Genomic DNA, 23,240 nt, shown 5'->3' on the forward strand with positions numbered 1-23,240 from the left:
GGAAGTTTTTTTTAATCCTTTTCTTTAGCTGAATATTATTGTAAAGAGCAATAGCGGGGGGCTGTATTTATGCAAGAGAAGCGGGGAGAATAAGAGAAAGTGGGTGAGAAAGAAAGAGAGAGCGCGGAAAGGAATACGGAAGTGGAAATACACAAAAGCAGTGTCGTGGACAACGCACTGTTTGTGTACATTCTAAAACCGGAAGTACTTAGATATAAATTGAATGTAGGCTATTTCATAAGTATATTTGTTGTTTTTAAAAATAACTTTTGCTTTGTTTACAAACGCTGTTATTTCACTATCTGGTCAATAATTTATACTCGGTTTTCATTAGTATGATTTATTTATGGATTATTGCCCGCAAGCCAATAGATTGACAGATAATTTCGAACTGTCCAATGTGGGTGGGGGGGGGAGAGATTATGGGAGAGCTGTTACGGGTCATTTCTAGGTTAGATTAGAATAGGAAGAATAGTCTCGAACGTAGGGGAGAGGCGTGTGTGAGTTAACCCCGGGGTGTTTATGTATTGTTATCCCAAGGTCGAATGCGGGTTTAAAAGCGGGAGACGTTACGTTGATTTGTGAGTTAAGATGATATGAATAAACGACTTGAATTGTGTAGATTTAGTGGCATGAAAGTAAGTCTCAACAAAGAGCTAGCCTAAAAGGAGTAGCTTCTCAATATTTCGATTTTAACATCTCGTTTAAAAAAACCTTCAAGTGTAATCGACTACCATAAACTTCAATTCGATTCAAATCACACGCACACACGCACAGACACACGCATATACACACAAGCTGTTTTTATCACACACAATTATGGGACAATATTTTTTAGATTTATTTGCTAAGTTTCCTACGCTTGTGAAATAACCTACATTTAACAAAATTATGAATCACAGCAGGGATTGCTTGAAACCTTTAGAAAAAGACAAAATAACTTTATAAACGTTTATTTAAATACGAATTAAGTCAAAACACATTATTTAACATGAGTTATAATTAAAAGTAATATTTCTATTAGTAGACTGTGATAGCCTGTCAGTGCATGCATTATTCAAATTTTACATTTTTAAAATTCGCATTGTGTTAAAATTTAGTTCTTTAGCACTCGTTACGTCCCTTGATAAATTAGGAAAACCCAATTACTTCCCTTTATCAAAAACCCATTACATCTTTGGAAAAATATAATTTTTTACTTTTTATTACTTTGTTTCGGTGTTGGGAAAAAAATAATTACATAATTAGCGTGGATTGGAATGCAATGTGATAGGTATTTTAAATATTGCGTGTTATTTATTGTATACACTGAGCGTACTGTTTACTAATTATTATTTTTAATCAAAGACAGTAGACGTAACAAAAGACATCTTTATTCGGGAACGGGAATGTGCAGGTATATATATATATATATATATATATATATATATATGAGTGTGCGTGCGTATATATAATATATCTATACATATACAAAGCAAAGTGCTCGGGTGCGCGATTCAGCACTTCCTGGCGCTGCAGGCACTTTAAATTTGGCAGGATCCTGCCTTGGGGCAATAGAACACGAGGGCCGGTGCCGGCTTACCGACCGCAAAGTCCACGGAGAAGGGGTCAAAACTGACCTCGACTGACCGGCGCCTTGTGTGGGCTATATTACGAAAAAAAATTGCCGAACGATCCCCCACCTACCCTTGATATTTTGTTGGGTGATAGAAGAACGCCTGGGGGTGTCACAAACAACTCGGCATATCTGGGAAAACTTCCTAAAGTCGTCAAAACTGACCAGTCGTATTTCCCTATATAATCTTTGTATTTTATGGGAAAAGCAGAGGGTAATTTCAACAAAGAGTTTTGGACACTCACCGTCTGTACATCTGGCTCATTTTTTGCATGCATGTGTAAATGGCTAGGCCGTGTGGGGACTTGTCGGTTTGACTCAAAGCCCTCGAAAAGGGCAAAAAGATGACCACGAGTGAAATTCTCGCCATATCATATCTGGGAAAACTTCCTAAAGAGACCAGTCGTCATCTTTTAGCCATCGTTTTAGCAGACCAAATTTGAAGCGCCTGCTTTAGAATATATATATAGTTTCTTAGGGGGGGGGGGGTAACACCACGAAGTGCCGCGCACTGAACTGGCGACGCCACTGCTAATTCTTTTTTTTTTTCATATTAAGGGCATTCAAGGAAAAAATTATATGAGATGAAGAAGTATAGGGCAGACATAGATGGTTGGTTGTAAAATACAAAATGTCCAGGCTCATACATCTACATTACAAGGTGGTAGACCAAAATTAAGGAATGCGTGTAATGACAACCAAGTAACAAAAACACTTTTGAAAACTTGTCAGAAAACTTACCCTAAAACGATTGATGATATGAGATGGTTAAGTTAACTGTACACTTATATCCTTTCCCACGTCTCGAGGCAGTGGCGTAGCCAGGATCGTCTCAAGGGGGGGGGGGGGGGGTTCCAATTTTTACCCGGGGACAAACTTTCGATTTGCACCCCCCCCCCCCTCAAACTTTTGATTTGCACCCCCCCTCAAACTTTCGATTTGCACCCCCCCCCCTCAAACTTTCGATTTGCACCCCCCCCCTCAAACTTTCGATTTGCACCCCCCCTCATACTTTATATATATACCGAGGGGTCTATGGGGGGGGGGGGTTATGACCCCCCCTAACCCCCCCCTGCCTACGCCACTGTCTCGAGGTGTCTAGGACGTTACACAATGTTTCCTGCACTCAAATTGGTCTGAGAAGGGAAGCGTTGTTTACATCAGGCCAAATTATTTAAGAATTATTTTTCCAATTCAAAAGGAAGGGATTAACCATAACATAATGTACCAAAACTATTTATAAAATTATGTATGTACCATTTCAGGTGGATTTGTCAATTAAAATGACATAATTAATATTTTTTTTATTGTTCAATAATATTGGTATCTGCTGCCCGAACTGGCAAAATGTAAGCATGTAAGAACAGTTCACTTATAATAACAAATTTTTGTAAATTAGTATGGAACGGGATGGCAGAGAGGACTAGGTGTCAGTTATTCAGTTAACTCTCTCACTCTTACATGCCCTGTATGGCTGGGTTCAAATCCTCGGCACTATGGATGCAATAAGCATTTAAATTGGTAGAGAATGTTAATTGAACATTGAAAAATATAAAGAGAACAAAATATTTGGGGGAATGAATTAAAAAGTGAATATGTAAATAAGGATTACAATATTTAGAGAAATATATAGGAGGGAGGGACTGTTGGATGGGGATGGATAGTTGGGTGGATAGGCATCGATAGAGAGAGTTGGATAAGGATGGCTGGGGATGGGGATGAGGATGGATTGGATCTGGATGGATTAGATGGGGATGGGAATAGATTGGATGAGGATGGGGATGACTTGGATGGGGATGTGGATAACGATGGGAAAGGGTAAAGATGGGGATGGGGATGGATTAGGGATGGGGATGGATTGGGGAATGGGATGGGATGGGGATGGATTGGGGATGGGGATGGATTGGGGATGGGGATGGATTGGGGACGGGGATGGATTGGGGACGGGGATGGATTGGGGACGGGGATGGATTGGGGACGGGGATGGATTGGGGGACGGGGATGGATTGGGGGACGGGGATGGATTGGGGGACGGGGATGGATTGGGGGACGGGGATGGATTGGGGGACGGGGATGGATTGGGGGACGGGGATGGATTGGGGGACGGGGATGGATTGGGGGACGGGGATGGATTGGGGGACGGGGATGGATTGGGGGACGGGGATGGATTGGGGGACGGGGATGGATTGGGGGACGGGGATGGATTGGGGGACGGGGATGGATTGGGGGACGGGGATGGATTGGGGGACGGGGATGGATTGGGGGACGGGGATGGATTGGGGGACGGGGATGGATTGGGGGACGGGGATGGATTGGGGGACGGGGATGGATTGGGGGACGGGGATGGATTGGGGGACGGGGATGGATTGGGGGACGGGGATGGATTGGGGGACGGGGATGGATTGGGGGACGGGGATGGATTGGGGGACGGGGATGGATTGGGGGACGGGGATGGATTGGGGGACGGGGATGGATTGGGGGACGGGGATGGATTGGGGGACGGGGATGGATTGGGGGACGGGGATGGATTGGGGGACGGGGATGGATTGGGGGACGGGGATGGATTGGGGGACGGGGATGGATTGGGGGACGGGGATGGATTGGGGGACGGGGATGGATTGGGGGACGGGGATGGATTGGGGGACGGGGATGGATTGGGGGACGGGGATGGATTGGGGGACGGGGATGGATTGGGGGACGGGGATGGATTGGGGGACGGGGATGGATTGGGGGACGGGGATGGATTGGGGGACGGGGATGGATTGGGGGACGGGGATGGATTGGGGGACGGGGATGGATTGGGGGACGGGGATGGATTGGGGGACGGGGATGGATTGGGGGACGGGGATGGATTGGGGGACGGGGATGGATTGGGGGACGGGGATGGATTGGGGGACGGGGATGGATTGGGGACGGGGATGGATTGGGGACGGGGATGGATTGGGGACGGGGATGGATTGGGGATGGGGATGGATTGGGGATGGGGATTGGGGATGGATTGGGGATGGGGATGGATTGGGGATGGGGATGGATTGGATGGGGATTGCGATGGGGATGGGGATGGGGATGGATTGGATGGGGATTGCGATGGGGATGGGGATGGGGATGGATTGGATGGGGATCGGGATCGGGATGGGGATGGGGATGTGGATGGGGATTGTGATGGATTGGATGGGGATTGCGATGGGGATGGGGATGGATTGGATGAGGATGGGGATCGGGATCGGGATGGGGATGGATTGGATTGGATTGGATGGGGATGGATTGGATGGGGATTAGATCGGATTGGATGGGGATGGGGATTGGATTGGATGGGGATTAGATCGGATTGGATGGGGATGGGGATTGGATTGGATTGGATGGGGATGGGATGGATTGGATTGGATTGGATTGGATCGGATCGGATTGGATGGGATGGATTGGATTGGATGGGGATGGATTGGATTGGATGGGGATGGATTAGTTAGTTAGTTATGTAATGTATTTGCGATATTAAAATGGCAAGTTTAGTAAGAAAACATTGTTATTTCTAAAATTTGACTTTAAATTGTAAAGGTAAAGACTCGTGTAATCTAATTTTCAAAACCAAAGACAATAGGTGTAATTACAATTAAGCTGATTAGCCAGTCTTTCCCCATCCAGTTGTTTTCAAAATGTAGTTATGACACGTCGTTCTCCTACTACAACTAAAGGAATACAAAAATCATAAACAAAAATTTTAACGTCCAACCTAGCTTGGTGTTTTAGCATTTTTTTCATTGATAAAGTAGTGTAGGCCTACTGAAATACTGAAGGAAGACAACTCATTTTATAACAGTAGCGAAATCAAGCAGAGTAGTATTGAGTTATGCAGCTTAGAAATGTTAAAGTATTTTATCTAGCTCTGCTAGAATAATAAAAAATAAACCGGGAGTGATCTCCCCTAAACGTTCTCGAATATTCATATATAAAATAACAGGGAATGGGAACTCGGGCTTTAGACATGATTTTTAATCCATTTTAAATACTTAAAGTTTTAAAAATAGAATAAAATCTTGTAGACAAATTAATTGCACACCAAGTGAACGCCAAATAAAAAAGCGCATAATAGTGCGCAATATTATTAGTACTTTTAAAATTTACAATAGTTTTTTGAGAAATCGGAAGTAGCGTAAATTACTACTTCCGGTCAACGGAAATTACTCAAAATTTAACAGAAGGTAGATATAACAGTGAAATGTTGGTGGATTGTATCTTGGGAGTGTGTTTTGTTGAGAGGGGCGAGATTGCATCAGGGAGACAGTGGCTGTGCGCATGCGCGAAAAGAACAAGTGAAAAAGGAGACAAGAAGATGGCGTAGCTTGGCTGAACACGCTGCCTGTGTGAAAACAAAATAAATATGAAAAACTGCAAAAGAAGGCTTGTCTTTTGATTCTGTATATGTAATATAAAAGGTAGGAGAAAGGCCTGTGACAGTAGAGAAATAGATCTTTTACTTACATGTGAAATTTCATTTATCTATCTGAAATAGTACTCAAGTTATAGGCTTTTGAAAAATTCAAAGTAGGAAAAGTACCACTTCCGGTTATCGGAAATCGCTCAAAAGTTGATACGGATCAACGATTTTGATAAAATACTTATATATGAAATTTCATACAGACAGACAGACAGACAGACACACAGACATACGGACAAGATTGCAAAATTATGTTTTTCCGTATCAGTGAGGTTTTTTTTTTTTTGCACGATTACAAGACTTTCTCTATACTTCGTATATACGAGAAAGTAAAAAAGTTCACTTTTCAAACCTGATGGTCTATAGGGCAAGTGAAGTAGAGTTCACTTGTTTTCTGTGACCTCGGCATACGAAGAGATAGTGTGGTCAGCACTATGCTCAGCCGCCTTTACTTTCCATAACGTGAGTTAGGTACCCATCAGAGTTGGGTGGACTCAGTACTTATATATGAAATTTCATACAGACAGACAGACAGACAGACAGACAGACACACAGACATACGGACAAGATTGCAAAATTATGTTTTTCCGTATCAGTGAGGTTTTTTTTTTTTTGCACGATTACAAGACTTTCTCTATACTTCGTATATACGAGAAAGTAAAAAAGTTCACTTTTCAAACCTGATGGTCTATAGGGCAAGTGAAGTAGAATTCACTTGTTTTCTGTGACCTCGGCATACGAAGAGATAGTGTGGTCAGCACTATGCTCAGCCGCCTTTACTTTCCATAACGTGAGTTAGGTACCCATCAGAGTTGGGTGGACTCAGGGACGGTCTACTGACTTGAACCCGGATTTGAACTCGAGACGTATAGCTTTAATTATTGAATACTATTTACAATAGTTTGGCCTTTTGAAAATTTGTTTAAACCTGGCTCATAGTTTGTGTTCAGTTTCAAGCACGCCTCTAGATTTTTATTAGTTAGCTTCTATACTTTGTATTACATTTATGCAAAAAAAAGCTTGCTCGCATTAATATGTTGACCCGAAGATTGTCAGCACTCCAAATGCCAACTTCTTTACCTAACTGTAGCATCCTGCAAGACTATTCCATCCGTCACATAATAGTGTTTCAACTCGCAACATTTCTTTAAGAGCTGTCCACATGTGCAGCCAAACGTGAATGTGTTACTGGTTCTCCAACTCTTCTATTTTGCTCTTGGTTTCCGTGAACTTACCACTCCACAAATGTTTGGTTTTCAAATCTAGCAGTTTCATTTGAAGCGAACTAGCATCAATTTCAAATAGCTCAAAGTTAATCTCATTTGTTTTTGTGTTGAGAGGATCTAATATGAACGTCAGAGTACTTGGATTTGTTTTGAATTGCTCAAATCTCTCAGTGAATCCATATTTTATTCAGATTTTTCGAAATGAAGTAATTTACCGCTCTCCGTGTCTTTGACAAAATGAAGTAATTTTTTTTTCTAAACAAACCACTTCTTCCAGAAAGGCATAAGCTGGGTTTTTATTTCTTTGCAGTTTTATATTTAGCTCGTTTAGGATATCCAACATGAAGGTGAATGTTTCAATTTGCGATAGACAAGGTAATGGGAGTAGCAAAATATTCTAATAGAATAACGAGTGCTTATTGTTTATATTATATCGTTCATTACCAAGAGTTGCAGAACAATATTTTTATGAGTTTTGAAAATAAAATTAAAAAAATATATTACTATTTGTGCCTGGAGCTGAGGAGCCGCAGGTTGCCGAGCCCTGGGCTGTGTGTGTATAGGCCATGCAACAAGGATGATTGATAAACGGAAACGTTCTATATATGTAACCAACAGTTTGAAAAGTTTCTGGAACTCAGCTTAAAGTGAACGTTAACAAATATTATAATTAGGTAGCAAATATAGCTAATGGTTTCATATTGAAACTAAAGCTCAAAAATAATCCAAGATACTATTTAATTATAAAGTTTAGCAAAAATCAAATCAGTAATTATAATATTTAATCAAACATCAAATGTTATTTTCTGTTGTTCTACTATTAAATACTATTTTCTCTTAAAGCTATTTTGGAAACTCAGTGAAAGGTTGTCTCCCTTGAACAATTTAGGAAGTTGAAAAAAAAATGAAACAATTGTGTAAGCGTGTGTGTGTGTGTGAGAGAGAGAGAGAGAGAGAGAGAGAGAGAGAGAGAGACAGAGAGACAGAGAGACAGAGACAGCGACAGAGAGAGAGAGAGAGAGAAAGAGAGTATTTAAGCGCAAGAGCTTGCATGTGCATGTGTATGAGAATGTGTATGTGTCTGTATATTTCTGATTTTATTTAATTTTTATGTTGTTTTTTACTTTCTCGTAATATACGAAGTAAAGAGAAAGTCTTGTAATCGTGCAAAAAAAAATCGAGATTAGAAATCTCGACGTTTTACACCTCACTGATACGGAAAAACATAATTTTGCAATCTTGTCCGTATGTCAGTGTGTCTTTCTGTGTGTCTGTGTGTGTGTGTGTGTGTGTGTAAACACGATAACTTGAGTACCGTTACAGCTAGGTTGATGAAATTTCATATATAAGTATTTTATCAAAATCGTAGATCCGTATAAACTTTTGAGCGATTTCCAATAATTGGAAGTGGTACTTTTTCTACTTTTAATTTTTCAAAAGCCTATAACTTGAGTACTATTTTAGATAGATAAATGAAATTTCACATGTACGTAAAAGATCTAATTCTCAACTTTCTGTCAAATTTTGAGTAATTTCCGTTGACCGGAAGTACTAATTTACGCTATTTCCGATTTCTCAAAAAAACGCATGTTAATTTATAAAGTACTAATAATAATGCGCACTATTTTGCACATCTTTATTTTGCGTTCACTTGGTGTGCAATTCTTTTTCCACGAGATTTTATTCTATTTTAAAAAGTTTAAGTATTTAAAGTGGATTAAAAATCATGTCTATATCCCGAGTTCCCATCCCCTGTTGTTTTATATAAGAACGAGCCGACCCGCTGCGTATCATACGTCGCTATTTAGTTGTTTTTTTTTTCTACTTTTCAGTAATTTATAATTTGTGAATTCGACAGTACCAATGCTGCCACTGAAAATATTTGCTTAAAAACACTAAACCTCCCTCCCCCCCCCCCCCCCCCACGTGAAAGCAGCCTCCTCTTAGTTAACTCCTCTAAGTTTAAAATCGTTTCAAACTAAATTATCTGCCCCCAAACCCGTCTCTATGATTGTAAAATGTAAACAGCGTGAACCACAGCTCACCAGACCATGTGAGAGGGTGGGGGGGGGGGGGTTGTAGCGATAGAGAGGAAGAGAGGGGATTGTAAGGAGCGCTTGCAGCTTGTTTTCTAACGGCTCCCAGAAGAGAATTATATATATAGATAGATAGATATTCGAGAAAGTTTAGGGGAGATCACTCCCGGTTTATTTTTCATTGATAAAGTAGTGTAGGCCTACTGAAAGTAGACAACTCATTTAATAACAGTAGCGAAATCAAGCAGAGTAGTATTAAGTTATGCAGCTAAGTAAGTTGAAACATCACATGTGAATTCTACTCAAGTGCCGACCTTGGAGTGTTGATCACTCTATGTCCTCTTCTGTGCACTTATTCAACCCCACTTTTCTTTCCTCTTCTTTCGTTCTCTACTGGTGTTTTTCTACATACCTCACATAAAGCTTAGACTTAAAATTGTGACAGTCTGTTTCAATTTTTTTTGCTTATTTCAAATCCTGAAATGATTGTCGTAAAATAATATACACACATACATACACACATATTAATATATGTATCGGCAAAGATATTTGTTTTGGGAGGGATGGGGGGGGGGCTTTTTAATTTTTTTCCTTAACAAATTGTTCCTATTTTTTATCATACAAAAGCCCATTTGACCGTTGGATACCGTGCGTTGTTACTTTATGTCTTGTTCGTTATCGTCGCTTCCCTTGTTGTTATGTATAACGTAGTTACGCCCCTTGTATACTCCGTGTTTACCGTGTAGTTGGTGTGTAGCTGATGTGTACCTGTGAGGCAGTTAACTACAGATAGAGCTAGAGACAAAACATGTCGTCTAGGTTATCTATTGTGGGACGGAGTGGTCTAACCGTAGAGAGCTGGACTGCTAACCCGTAACTCTCGAGTTCGAATCCGGGTTCAATTCAGTAGACCGTCCCTGAGTCCACCCAACTCTGATGGGTATCTAACTCACGTTAGTTAAAGTAAAGGCGGCTGGGCATAGTGCTGACCACACTATCTTTTCATATGCCGAGGTCACAGGAACTTTACTTCACTTGCCCCATAGACAGTCAGGTTTGAAAGGGAAACTTTACTTTAGGTTGTCTATTATAATAGAGTACAAGACTATCTGTTGAAGTAATGTAACAAATACGAATACCACACAATTTTGGTAGTTAAAAAAAAATAATTCTTTCTTTTTTTTTCTCTCGTATTTGTTACCCCCCTCAGACATGTTTTTTTGTGTGTGTATCAGACCTGTAATTTACGGCGTCAGTTTGGCTTGCCATGTCCGCTTTAGTATTTCAGTTCTCATTATCAACTAGTGAGGACTGATACAGATCTACAACAGTAATACTTCTATCTGACATGTAACTTAATAAAATAATTGAAAATGGTTTACTTATGCATAACATAAAGCGGCTTATTTCAATTATTTTTTATCCTGAAAAATGTAATATAAGGTGATTGATTCAATAGTATGTGGAGGATCGAGCAGGGAGTCAAAAGTATGTAACCTGAAAATATATAGAAGTGCATTGCTTTCATTTGTTTGGCTAGTGCTGCTAGGTGTGTATATGTACAGCAATAATTTTATTTAGATCTATATATATTAAACGAAAACAATTTCTAAAAACCAAAACTTGCAACCCAAGGAATTCAGGCTAAAGTCAACGTTAACAACTATTTAAATTAGGTAGCAAATATAGCTAATGGTTTTGTATTTAAACTAGAGCTCAAAAATAATCCAAGATACTATTTAATTATAAAGTTTAGCAAAAAATCAAATCAACAATTATAATATTTAATCTATTTATTAATCAAACAACAAATGTTATTTTCTGTTGCTCTACTATTCAATACTATTTTGTCTTAAAGCTATTTTGGAAACTAAGTTAAAGGTTATTTCCCTTGATCAATTTAGGAAAATGAAAAAAAAAATTGAAACAATTGTGTAAGCGTGTGTGTGTGTGTGAGAGAGAGAGAGTGTGTGTGTTTGTGTGTGTGTGTGTGTAAGACACAGAGAGAGAGAGAGAGAGTATTTAAGCGCAAGAGCTTGCATGTGCATGTGTATGTGAATGTATATATGTGTGTATATTTCTGATTTTATTTAATTTTTGTTTTGTTTTTAACAAAATATAATTTAACCTTAAAACTTTAACCCTCTAACCTTAACCCTCTAACCCTAACCTTTAACCCTCCAACCTTAACCCTAAAACCTAAACCCTTTCACCTTAACCCTCTAACCATAAACCTCTTTCTTACCCCCATAAGCCTACCATTCAATCACACTCTACCCTGGTCGCTACAACAATTCCATTGTAACATGGAAATTACATCTGAACTACAAAGATTCTGTTGATAAAGTCAAAATACAAAGTTGGATGAAATAGAAGAGGTGGAAGCTGTTCAATTCTATTGTATCGATTGGACTCGTAAAAAAAAAAAAAAAAAAAAAAAAAAAAAAAAAAAAAAAAAACACGAATTTGATCCTTCTCGAAGCCTCTCATTGATGGTCTCTTTTGTTCTTGCGTGAATGGTTTCAAATAATCTCGGCTTAACACACATGACAATGTTAAACGAAAAAATCTCGAGTTCGAACCATCGGGCAGATGAGGTTCGTTAGCTGGGGACAGCCACTCTTCTAGGAGAGACAACTCCAAAATCAAACAACTGCTGCCTTGTAGTTTGTTATTGGTTGGACAAAGGCTATGGAGGCAAATCATAAAAAAAAAAGAAAAGCAGGCTGAAATCGGAGTCAATGGCCTCAATATCGCATAACCAGTTGACATGTACCCTTATTGTGTTGGAGGGGGATCCCTTCCAACACTAAAATCAAGAACGAAGAAGAAGAACTGGAAATTTAAGTCTACCCCTTCCCCCCCCCCCCCCCTCCCCCCCCCCCCCCCCCCCGACCTGAAGAACAAAAGAGACCATCAAATTTCACTTTTGTCAGATTTTGTAACTTTGTCAGCGTGGTTATGTAACTAGGTCATCGTGGTCGTGTAACTAGGTCAGCGTGGTCGTGTAACTAGGTCAGTGTGATCGAGTGATAGAGGAAAACAGTGTCCGGTTCGGTTATAAGTTCGAGTCTGTTGTACACAAGTAACGGGTATTTAACTGGAATCAATGAAAACAACGACCACTGGGTGTGTTAATGACCTCACAACCCCATCATAAACTAAGGCCACAAAAGCAGATGGACTTTGGACATCATCCTCCCTGGGGATAATTTGCTTTACTATTTAATAATTGATGTACAATCATGATGTTCGAGTGTATCCCCAAAGAGTTCATGTGGCTGTAAATCAGGGGTCTCCAAACTACGGCCCGCGGGCCGGATGCGGCCCTCGAAAACCTCTCATCCGGCCCGCTGAGATCTTTTTGTCCAAGGAAAAATCGTTTGTTGGTTATGGCTGAGGCACTTTGGCCAGAAAAATCAAAGACATGCGTGGAAGAAACTGGCCCCCGAACTGAAATTTGATAGTTAATGCGGCCCTCGGACTGAAAAGTTTGGAGACCCCTGCTGTAAACAATCAAACTCGAGCCATTATAAAACCACCACAATTTTTTTTAAATTGGTTTATTTAAGAATTTAGATTTTCTGAATTCCTTAAAAACACCTTAACCATGTGAATTTTTAAAGAAATAGCCCCCCCCCCCCCTCCCACTCAATTGTAATTTGATTTTTTTTTAATTTTTTTTATGAAATGTAAATTAACTTATACATTATGGAAAAGTAGAAAAATGTAGCAATTAAATAATTAATGTCATGATATAAATTTTCAACATTGTGAGATGTGTTATAAATATAAACACATTGTATGTGACGTTGGCCCGACCTTATTTTCCTTTGACATACAACACTACTGATACATACAACACTACTGACACATACAACACTACTGATACATACAACACTACTGATACAAACAACACTACTGATACATACAACACTACTGATACATACAACACTACTGATACATACAACACTACTGATACATACAACACTACTGATACATAAAATACCAATGTAAGACAGTAACTAGAATTGTTTACACAAGTTTCTCTAAAATCAATCTTAATGTTTCCCAGCTAGGGTTAATTCTTTAGCCCACAAACAACAGACAATCATTTTGTTTTCCAAAAATAAGCAATCTGTTTTGCACAAAAATGAATATTTGAAAATGTGAACACACGATTGTACAATTAGTTTTGCCACAAATTCTTTAATCAATTTTTACAGCTTTATCTATTTTTTACAAAATGTAATCATGTTTTTTTTTTTTTACCATTCTTCCAGCGATAGCTTAGCGTTCGCCACTGAACCTGTGTTCGCCAGTTTGGCGAATGTGCTGGGAAATCATGAACGTCTGCCGGCAAATATATCCACAGAGATCAGGGTATGAAGTTGTTGCTGTAGTTTTGTTTGGTATGAAGTTGTTTCTGTAGTTTTGTGTGGTATGAAGTTGTTTCTGTAGTTTTGTGTGGTATGAAGTTGTTGCTGTAGTTTTGTGTGGTATGAAGTTGTTGCTGTAGTTTTGTGTGGTATGAAGTTGTTGCTGTAGTTTTGTGTGGTATGAAGTTGTTTCTGTAGTTTTGTGTGGTATGAAGTTGTTGCTGTAGTTTTGTGTGGTATGAAGTTGTTGCTCTAGTTTTGTGTGGTATGAAGTTGTTTCTATAGTTTTGTGTGGTATGAAGTTGTTTCTATAGTTTTGTGTGGTATGAAGTTGTTGCTCTAGTTTTGTGTGGTATGAAGTTGTTTCTATAGTTTTGTGTGGTATGAAATAGTTTGTGTAGTTTTGTGTGGTATGAAGTTGTTGCTGTAATTTAGTACAGTATGAAGTTGTTTCTGTAGTTTAGTGTGGTATGAAGTTGTTGCTGTAGTTTAGTATAGTATGAAGTTGTTTCTGTAGTTTAGTGTTGTATGAAGTTGTTGTTGTAGTTTTGTGTGGTATGAAGTTGTTCTTGTAGTTTTGTGTGGTATGAAGTTGTTGCTGTAGTTTAGTGTGGTATAAAATAATTTGTGTAGTTTTGTGTGGTATGAAGTTGTTGCTGTAGTTTTGTGTGGTATGAAGTTGTTGCTGTAGTTTTGTGTGGTATGAAGTTGTTGCTGTAGTTTTGTGTGGTATGAAGTTGTTTCTGTAGTTTTGTGTGGTATGAAGTTGTTGCTGTAGTTTTGTGTGGTATGAAGTTGTTTCTGTAGTTTTGTGTGGTATGAAGTTGTTGCTGTAGTTTTGTGTGGTATGAAGTTGTTGTTGTAGTTTTGTGTGGTATGAAGTTGTTGCTGTAGTTTTGTGTGGTATGAAGTTGTTTCTGTAGTTTTGTGTGGTATGAAGTTGTTGCTGTAGTTTTGTGTGGTATGAAGTTGTTGTTGTAGTTTAGTGTGGTATGAAGTTGTTGTTGTAGTTGTTTGTGTTATAACACCTATTGCTGCTGTAGGAAAGAAGAAGAATTGTCGAGCCTACAAAACCAGTCAGTTAAACGTTAATTTGTCTTTTTATGATGCACCAAGAGTCACTATTAAACTGGATTAAAATGTATTAAAAGAAACAAGCAATGTAGAGAACAAAAACATGAGTAAATAATATAGTTAAAAAGCACCGGAAATCAGAAAAAACAACACCGGAAAACAAAGCATCGCGGTAGAACGGTAAACAAAAGGTATGTAATAGAAAATATTAAAGCGACTACATTTCTCGACAAATTTATCTTCGAACAACGGCCTTACTACAAGATAAATACAAAGGTACACGTGTTTTTTTTTGGTTTGTTAGTTCGTTCAAAAAAACTGCTATCTTATGTGACATATAGGAATGACGGAAGTTGACGAATGAATGCATAACCTCTCCTGTTATATTTTGCCGCGCTGCGAATCTTTTGCCGTTTTTTCCGTATACAATAGAGATCTAGCCGAAGGTTTTATGTCCCGGTAATTGAAAAGTTCAATCCGTCATAGAATTTTCAGATTTAAAAAAAAAATGAATGTGAAGAAAATTTATTTACGAGAGAGAAAAACTGCCAAGAGATTTTTACATTTTTTGTGAAGACACTGGCGTGTGGCTATGGTTTTGTTTTGTTTTGCTTGGGGAATTGTATGTATGTATATATATATATATATATGTATATATATATATATATATATATATATATATATATATATATATATATATATATATATATATATATATATATATATATATATGTATGTATGTATAGTGGTGGGAGTTGCGAAACCTTTGCTGATGTAACTTATGGCTGATTGGGATGGCGTGGTAAAATGGTAGAGCGTTTAGCTGCTAGCCCGAAGGTCTCGAATTCGGATCTTGATTCGGACTTGTGACTGTGGTACATCTTTGAGGCAACCCAGCTCTGATGGGTATTTGACTTGTGTTGGGGAAAGTAGAGACGGCTGAGCATAGGGCTAAACACACCATATCCTCATATGCCGAAGTCAAGAAACATATGAACTCTACTTCATCTGCCCAATGGATCGTATGATCGAAAGATGAATCTTTACTTTTTTAAAAACTTTAATGGCTGATAAGTACTGAGAAAAGTGTGTAATTAATGTAATGTAATTAGAATTTAAGAAATATTCAGCACATTTGAATATGAATGTGAAAGTGAATGTGTGAATATGTGTGAGAGAGTGAGTGTGTGAGTGTGTGTGATGGTGAGTGTATGTGTGCAGGTGTTTGTGTGTGTGTGGCTGTGTGTGTGAGTGTGTGTATGTGAATGTGTAAACGTGTAAATGTGAGAAATGTAGTATAGATAGGCTGTATTCTACTACAGTTAACTGAATGAGTACCAATGTTATTTGAAATCCTAAAACTTTAGAACACAGTCTAACTTAACGCTCTGCAAAATCTGATAATAAAACAATTCCTTTCTAACACAACACGCTCTTAATTGCAGCCGTGTTCGGAACGATAACCGCGAAATTAACTCGCCTCTACCATTGCCTCCCGTGTCATTATCTCCCCTGTGAGGATTTTCCATTTTTGTTGCTAGATATTAGCAATTCTTTTAAAGTATTTTTGTCAAGATATTTTTTTTAAAACTGTTTGCTTAGTACTACAGTTTCCCATCATGATTAAGACAAAACATTCATGGTTTGATTTATTTATAGTCATGGGAGATAATCGGTGACATTTCTCATTTTGGAAAAAAATATTGATCTAAAAATTATTCCTATAACGCAAATAAAATCAAAGACATATGTTCCTTAACAATACATAAAAACAACCGTATAATTTGGACTCTTTACTACCAGATTAGGAAAGGCTAAGTGTATAAACGAACTACACGATATTAGCTATCTCTTCCTCTGTATGTACATATTAATGGTGACGGGTTCCAGATTTAGATCTAGTCTGCGATTATGGAAGTCCTGTTATCCAACTGACCGTCTATAGAAAAATAGTGCAGCCAGCATGCGAATCACCGTCTGCATGGTCCCAATGGGGAAAGTGTACTGTTTGCTGTAATGTATATACTTCTCTTTGCCTGCTTCTTGTATCTTTCATTTTGTCTTATATATATATATATATATATATATATATATATATATATATATATATATATATATATATATATATATCCTTTATATAGTAATAAAGGAGACTAATCACATTGTTTACACTATTGTTTACAGGACCATGAATTTATAGAACTGGAGATAAAGCATGGCATCGTTCAGGTAATTGCTAAATACAATGACATTAATGTATAAAACTGCGACATTATACTCTAACATTAATGTCTAAAACTACATCATATAACCTAATATTAATGTCTAAAACAGCGACATTTTACTCCAAGAATAATCTCTAAAACAACAACATTATGCTTTAACATTAATATCTAAAACAGCGACATTATAATAATAATGTTTAAAGAAAGTGTCATTGTTTATTTTATTCCTGTTGTTTCTTTCCATAAACATCTAACGCTATTTCCCAATACAACTTTTTAAAAGACATTTTTTTCTACGGGTTTTCCCGTTCACATTTATCAATGAAAGCTTAACAAGACGTCAAAACAGTCGTCCATCTCTCGTCGCCTTGATCCCGCACCCAAACAGGCAACATCAGCAGAAGTGACCCCAATAAGGGCCGCATTCAATCTTTCCAAAACCATCGTCCTTGACATTTCCGCGGCGCCGGAAATGCGAATAAGAACATGCTAACATAAGAATAACATCGGTCGATTTCTTGACAGTGTATATAATTAGAAACTAGCCAGGTTTCAGTGCAGAAATTAAAAAAAAAAAAAAAGGATAAATTGTGACGTTTTCAAACCAAGGTTAAATCAATGAGCTTAATTTTATCAACATTATTTTTCCTAAACTTAACTTTATATAAATTACGAAACAAAAAACAATAAAGAAATAATACGTAAATAGCGTCAGCTAATATCCTTTCTTGCTGAGGGCTAATCAATGCTTTAGTTTAATTACTTTGTTCAGAGTGTTTTTAATTAAAACAACCTCATTAACCTAGATTTTAAAGGAATAATTATAAGCTAGGAATATTTGTTTTTGAGCTAAAATAAGGAAGTTATTGATTGGGTTTACAATTTTCTGCGACAAATTCGAAAACTTATCTGGCAATTTTTAAGTGCAAATTTTATTTTTTATTTTTTGTTAAATATGTTAGCAAAACACAACGAACTTCGGCTGTAACTAGTTAATATACGTATTTAGAAATAGTAAATGGAGTATTGTATAACAATTTTTTTTTCGCATTAAGTAAATTACATTAATTAGCATGAACTTAACTACATTTCTTAAACAATTGGGTTTAAAATTGGGCCGGTGTTGGTGTTTTATGCAGATGTGTGCGTGTCTATAAGTGTTTACGAATGATAAATTGTGTATCTGTTGTATATGTCCAGTTAATTTATATGTGAGATTGTAAGTGTTCACTTGTGTGCAAGCGTAATGGGCAGTAGCGTACGCAGGGGGGAGCAGGGGGAGCAGCCGCTCCCCCTCTGGCCATTTTCAGCAAAGTGGCGCCTTTTTGGAAACTTTTAAACTCAAAGTTTTAAACAATGATATTTGTTTAAAAATATTTCTTTTCATGCAGCAATTAAGAATTATTGCACTAGTCTAGTAGTGTCTACGTTTACAACACGTATTAACAGCTGCATCAGTTTGCCATTCTAAAAATAACCATTACGATGCATTGCAATGTTTAAAAAACCTCTACGGTAGTACCATTTGGCAAGAGGGGTGTTAAGTTTAAGGCAACTGTATAATGTATTTGCTTACGAATAATTGAATTAGAAAATGTTATACATAAAACTTGACACATAATTACTTTATATATACAGTTTGAATCGTGTGATTAATTTTAAAAAAATTACAAAATAGAAACAAATACAACTGATGTAGCACCTCTATTTAAATTTACTTATGAGCAAACTGCGTAGTGGTGGGGACATTTTGACAAGGTCAACAACGTCACCACGATGAAGTAGTAGTATTCTTACCGTTTGGGCGATAGTGATTACGATTACAAATCATATGAAACAGTTACAACCCCCCTCGCCCATGGACCCCTCTGTAAAAAAAAATATTGTCATAATACCACTGCTACTTATTTAAATCTATTTCTGTAATATATATTTGTGTAATATATATTTGTGTAATATATATTTGTGTAATATATATGTATGTTTAGAACAGTCATCTAAAAACTGACGCTATGTTCACTCTGAGTTGGTTATCCCCCCCCCCTCCCACACACACACCTCACTACCACAATTGTGTGGAGCGACATTAATGTCACACCTAGGTATACACTGGGTTGTATGATTGACCTAAAGTGAACGGAAAGTGGTGAATGAAGTTGAACCCCGCCCCCCCCCCCCCAACCCACACCGAACTGATCTGTTAAGTACATGTAGAAAAACGCGTAAAGATGTATCAAAGTACCATGCCGCCAGAAAATTAGCTTTTTAAACGTAAAACTCTGTGAATATTGTTTTTGCAATTACCAGTAAAAAGGTGTGTGATCAATACAGTGATCTAATCCATACCTATGTTAAAAAATGATCTATAAAGAACACAAAGAAGCAGTACTTAATTAATAAAATATATGATCTGAACTAAAAGACCGATATTTAGTTAAATGTAGGCTGTTATTCCGAATGTTTTTCTATTATTTCGAAAAGCGTGGTTTTATACCAACTCTGATTTTAAAAACTTTCATTAAGCTGTGATACTTTAGCATTTATGATGACGATATATTGAATTCTGATTATAGACAAAAAACATTTTATAAACATGAATAGTGTTAAACAATATCATTATATTCTAAAGTAATTATTTATTTGTTTTGACATTTATAATTAAATGTGTAGATATATACATATTTATATTAAGAGAGTGATTTATTTCCCCTATTTCACTTGTCTTAAATAATTTCCCAGGAATTATTATGTAAGAAATTCTTTTTACAAGAATTACAAAACAGATTGTGTTACGTTCATTGTTTTTGGTTGTAGTGTATATATATATATATATATATATATATATATATATATATATATATATATATATATATATATATATGTGTGTGTATTTGTAAATAGAACGTGTTAAAAATTCGGCGCCTTTTTTGCACTTTTCGCTCCCCCTACAACGAAAACCTGGATACGCCTCTGGTTATGGGGGTCATTTGGGAGTTGGACAGATAGATTTTTTTAAAAAGGCATATGCCCTGATCAAGTGACCCACCGTGTCCACCCTCAGATCACAGATGCCCTGTCGTACCTCCACAACACGGAAAACCTCATCCACTGCAACATCTGCCCGCAGTCCATTCTGCTCACCAGGAAGGGGGGCTGGAAGCTCATGGGCTTTGGCTTCGCTGTGAAGATCAAGGAAGGGAAGGTGAGTACATTGTAACATCTTAATCTTAATCCAACCAGCCTGGAATCTTTGTACATTTTAACGTCTTAATCTTAGATTAGATTTCGGTACATTTAACGTCTTAAAATGCCAAGAAGACTGGATTATATTATTATGTCAGTACATTTTATCATCTTAATCTTAGTCGACCAGCTTGGATAAGAATTCAGTATATGGAAGGTGAGTACACTTAAACATTGTAATCTTAATACGACCAGCCTGGATTAGATATCAGTACATTTAACGTCTGAAAATGCCAAGAAGACTGGATTATATCGCAGTATATTTTAACGTTGAGGCATATGTTCCATAAGGAGCAAAGAGGACTAAGTCAATATTTTAACGTCTTAATCTTGGTCTATCAGTCTGGATTAAAACTCAGTACTCGGTGCCAACTTATAACTGGGCCAACTTTTGAGGGGACGAACTTTTGACTGGGCCAACATTTGACTGGGCCAACATTTGACTAGGCCAACTTTTGACTGGGCCAACATTTGACTAGGCCAACTTTTGACTGGGCCAACTTTTGAGGGGGCGAACTTTTGACTGGGCCAACATTTGACTGGGCCAACATTTGACTAGGCCAACTTTTGACTGGGGCAACTTTTGACTAGGCCAACTTTTGACTGGGCCAACTTTTGACTGGGCCAACTTTTGATTGGGCCAACGTATGACAGGGCCAACTTTTGACTCGGCCGACTTTTGATTGGGCTAACTTTTGATTGGGCCAACGTTTGACTGGGCCAACTTTAGCCCCTGGTCCAACGTTAGACTGGGCCAACTTTTGATTGGGCTAACTTTTGATTGGGCCAACGTTTGACTGGGCCAACTTTAGTCCCTGGTCCAACTTGACTCCTGTCCTCAGGTTCCAACATCAGAAAAGACACATGCGACACGTTATTTTTTTCTTTAAAATAAAAAGAAAAATTGAAATGGAAAATAAAAAGTGCTAGAGAACGTTCCAAATGTGTTAATCGTTGACCAGCACACGTGTTGAAGTGTGTTGTCAGGGTGTGTAATCAGAGACGTGTACGTGTCCCGTTTCGTCTGTTATTTAATACGAGCCGACCCGCGGCGAATCATACGCCGCTATTTAGTTGTTTTATTTTATACTTTTCAGTAAGTCATTATTTGTGAATTCGACAGTACCAGTGCTGCCACTGAAAATATTTGCTTTAAAACACTATCAGTAGGTCGTTAAGGACGATAACCCCCCCCCCACCCCCTCCTTTCCCCCAACCCCTACTCTGCCCCCCCCCCCCCCCGTGAAAGCAGCCCCCCCTCTTAGTTACCTCCCCTAAGTTTAAAATCGTTTCAAACTAAATTATCTGCCCCTTAATAGTCATCACTAAACCCGACTCTACGATTGTAAACATTTAATTGAACCACAGCTCACCAGACCATGTGGGGGTAGGGGTGGGAGTGGTAGGGATATGCCTAGAGAGGAAGAGAGGGGGCTGCTAGGCGCGCTTACAGCTTGGTGTTGTCTATGGTCTCCATGAAGAGAATTATATATAGGTCACGTCTGCCTTTGGGGCAAGCTGACATAAACACGGCCAAAAGTTACAGGTAAAGTAGTGTAGCACTCGCATGTGACATGGGTAATTATTCATTAATTTACTGGTAGATCGATTGATCGACTCCACTGATCAATGATCGAACTCTGACTTGTTTAATTTACTGCTTGATTGATTACTTAATTATGCCTAGATCGATGGTTCGTTCATGTGACTTGCCGTCTGTTAGATCGATATGCAAATGCGTTCATTGACAGGAAAAAAAAAGTTTTTCCAAGTCCCTGTATGATTTAATGGTAGAAGGTTTTTTATACACTTGTGATATTATTGGATAAATAGTAGCGTCTCATAATACATGTTATGGGCTTATTGTTAGACTCACAAAGCGCGTAAAACTCATTAGTTCGTATAGTGATTTGTTCTTGTATTTACATGTACGATTGGGATACTGATACTTTTCTTATTCTAAAAGAAATTAGAATAATTATTACACTCACAAAGAGAAAAAATATTAGAATAATTATTATACTCACAAAACGAGTCAATTCATAAGTAGGCTACATATGGTAATTGGTTCTTACATTTACATGTTAAATTGCGATACTACCACCTTATTTTCCGAAAAGATATTAGAATAATTATCATGAGTGAAACAAAGAGTATTGTTTTAGAACAAACTGTTAGTGGGGAAATATATTTGACTTGAGAATATGAAAGGATAGTGTGGTCAGCAATATGTCTTGTTCCTTGTCTTTAAGATACGAAGAGAAAATGTGGTCAGCAATATGTCAGTCCTACTCTTCCTTCACCAAATCAACCCAGGTGCCCATCAGAGTGGGATATATGGAGGCTCTAGCAAATCAAACCCGTAAACCAGAATCAACAATATAGTATTCGTATTCGTTCTATCGTTTGACCGCAACGCATGTCTATTAGGAGTCCACTTGTAAATTTCAAGCAGGGTTTAAAACTGGTGTATTTATATATATATATATATATATATATATATATATATATATATATATATATATATATATATATATATACATACATACATATATATATATATATATTAATTTATATATAGGCCCATATATATACATACATACATATATATATATATATATTAATATATATATAGGCCCATATATATATATATATATATATATATATATATATATATATATATATATATGTAACGGGCGAACATCTATCCTGCTCGCAGCGGCAATTGTAACGGGCGGACATTTATCCTGCCGACAACGCCAATTATAACGAGCCAACAGTTACTATGCTCGCACGCCACATGTAATGAGACCTAATTGTCTGTAGTGCCAAATGTTAACGAGTTCTGACCACTCATTCTAGACAACATCGACCACAGTATAGATACTCAAGATGCAGGTTCGCTATTGATCCTTTATTACATGAATCAAGAAATGTTTCATAATCACACAAGAAATCAACAGGAATGCTTCTCAATAATAGTCTGGATCAACTGACTCCCTAACAG

The 23,240-nt window shown here is 37.7% G+C and overlaps 1 protein-coding gene across 1 annotated transcript in view; it reads left to right on the forward strand.

The window, feature by feature from the left end:
* Positions 1–3,317: 3,317 nt before the first annotated feature.
* LOC131931174 (SCY1-like protein 2) overlaps positions 3,318–23,240 on the forward strand; it is a 67,906-nt gene continuing 47,983 nt past the window's right edge. Inside the window, exons 1-4 of the mRNA XM_059287878.1 lie at positions 3,318–3,433; positions 13,596–13,695; positions 16,950–16,994; positions 20,052–20,192. Of these exons, the coding sequence (XP_059143861.1) occupies positions 3,318–3,433; positions 13,596–13,695; positions 16,950–16,994; positions 20,052–20,192 (402 nt within the window). The remainder of the gene's footprint in view (positions 3,434–13,595; positions 13,696–16,949; positions 16,995–20,051; positions 20,193–23,240) is intronic.

The sequence above is a fragment of the Physella acuta genome, unplaced genomic scaffold, assembly GCF_028476545.2.
Source record: "Physella acuta isolate Inbredline_101_S28 unplaced genomic scaffold, ASM2847654v3 ptg001905l, whole genome shotgun sequence".
Lineage (NCBI taxonomy): Eukaryota > Metazoa > Mollusca > Gastropoda > Physidae > Physella > Physella acuta.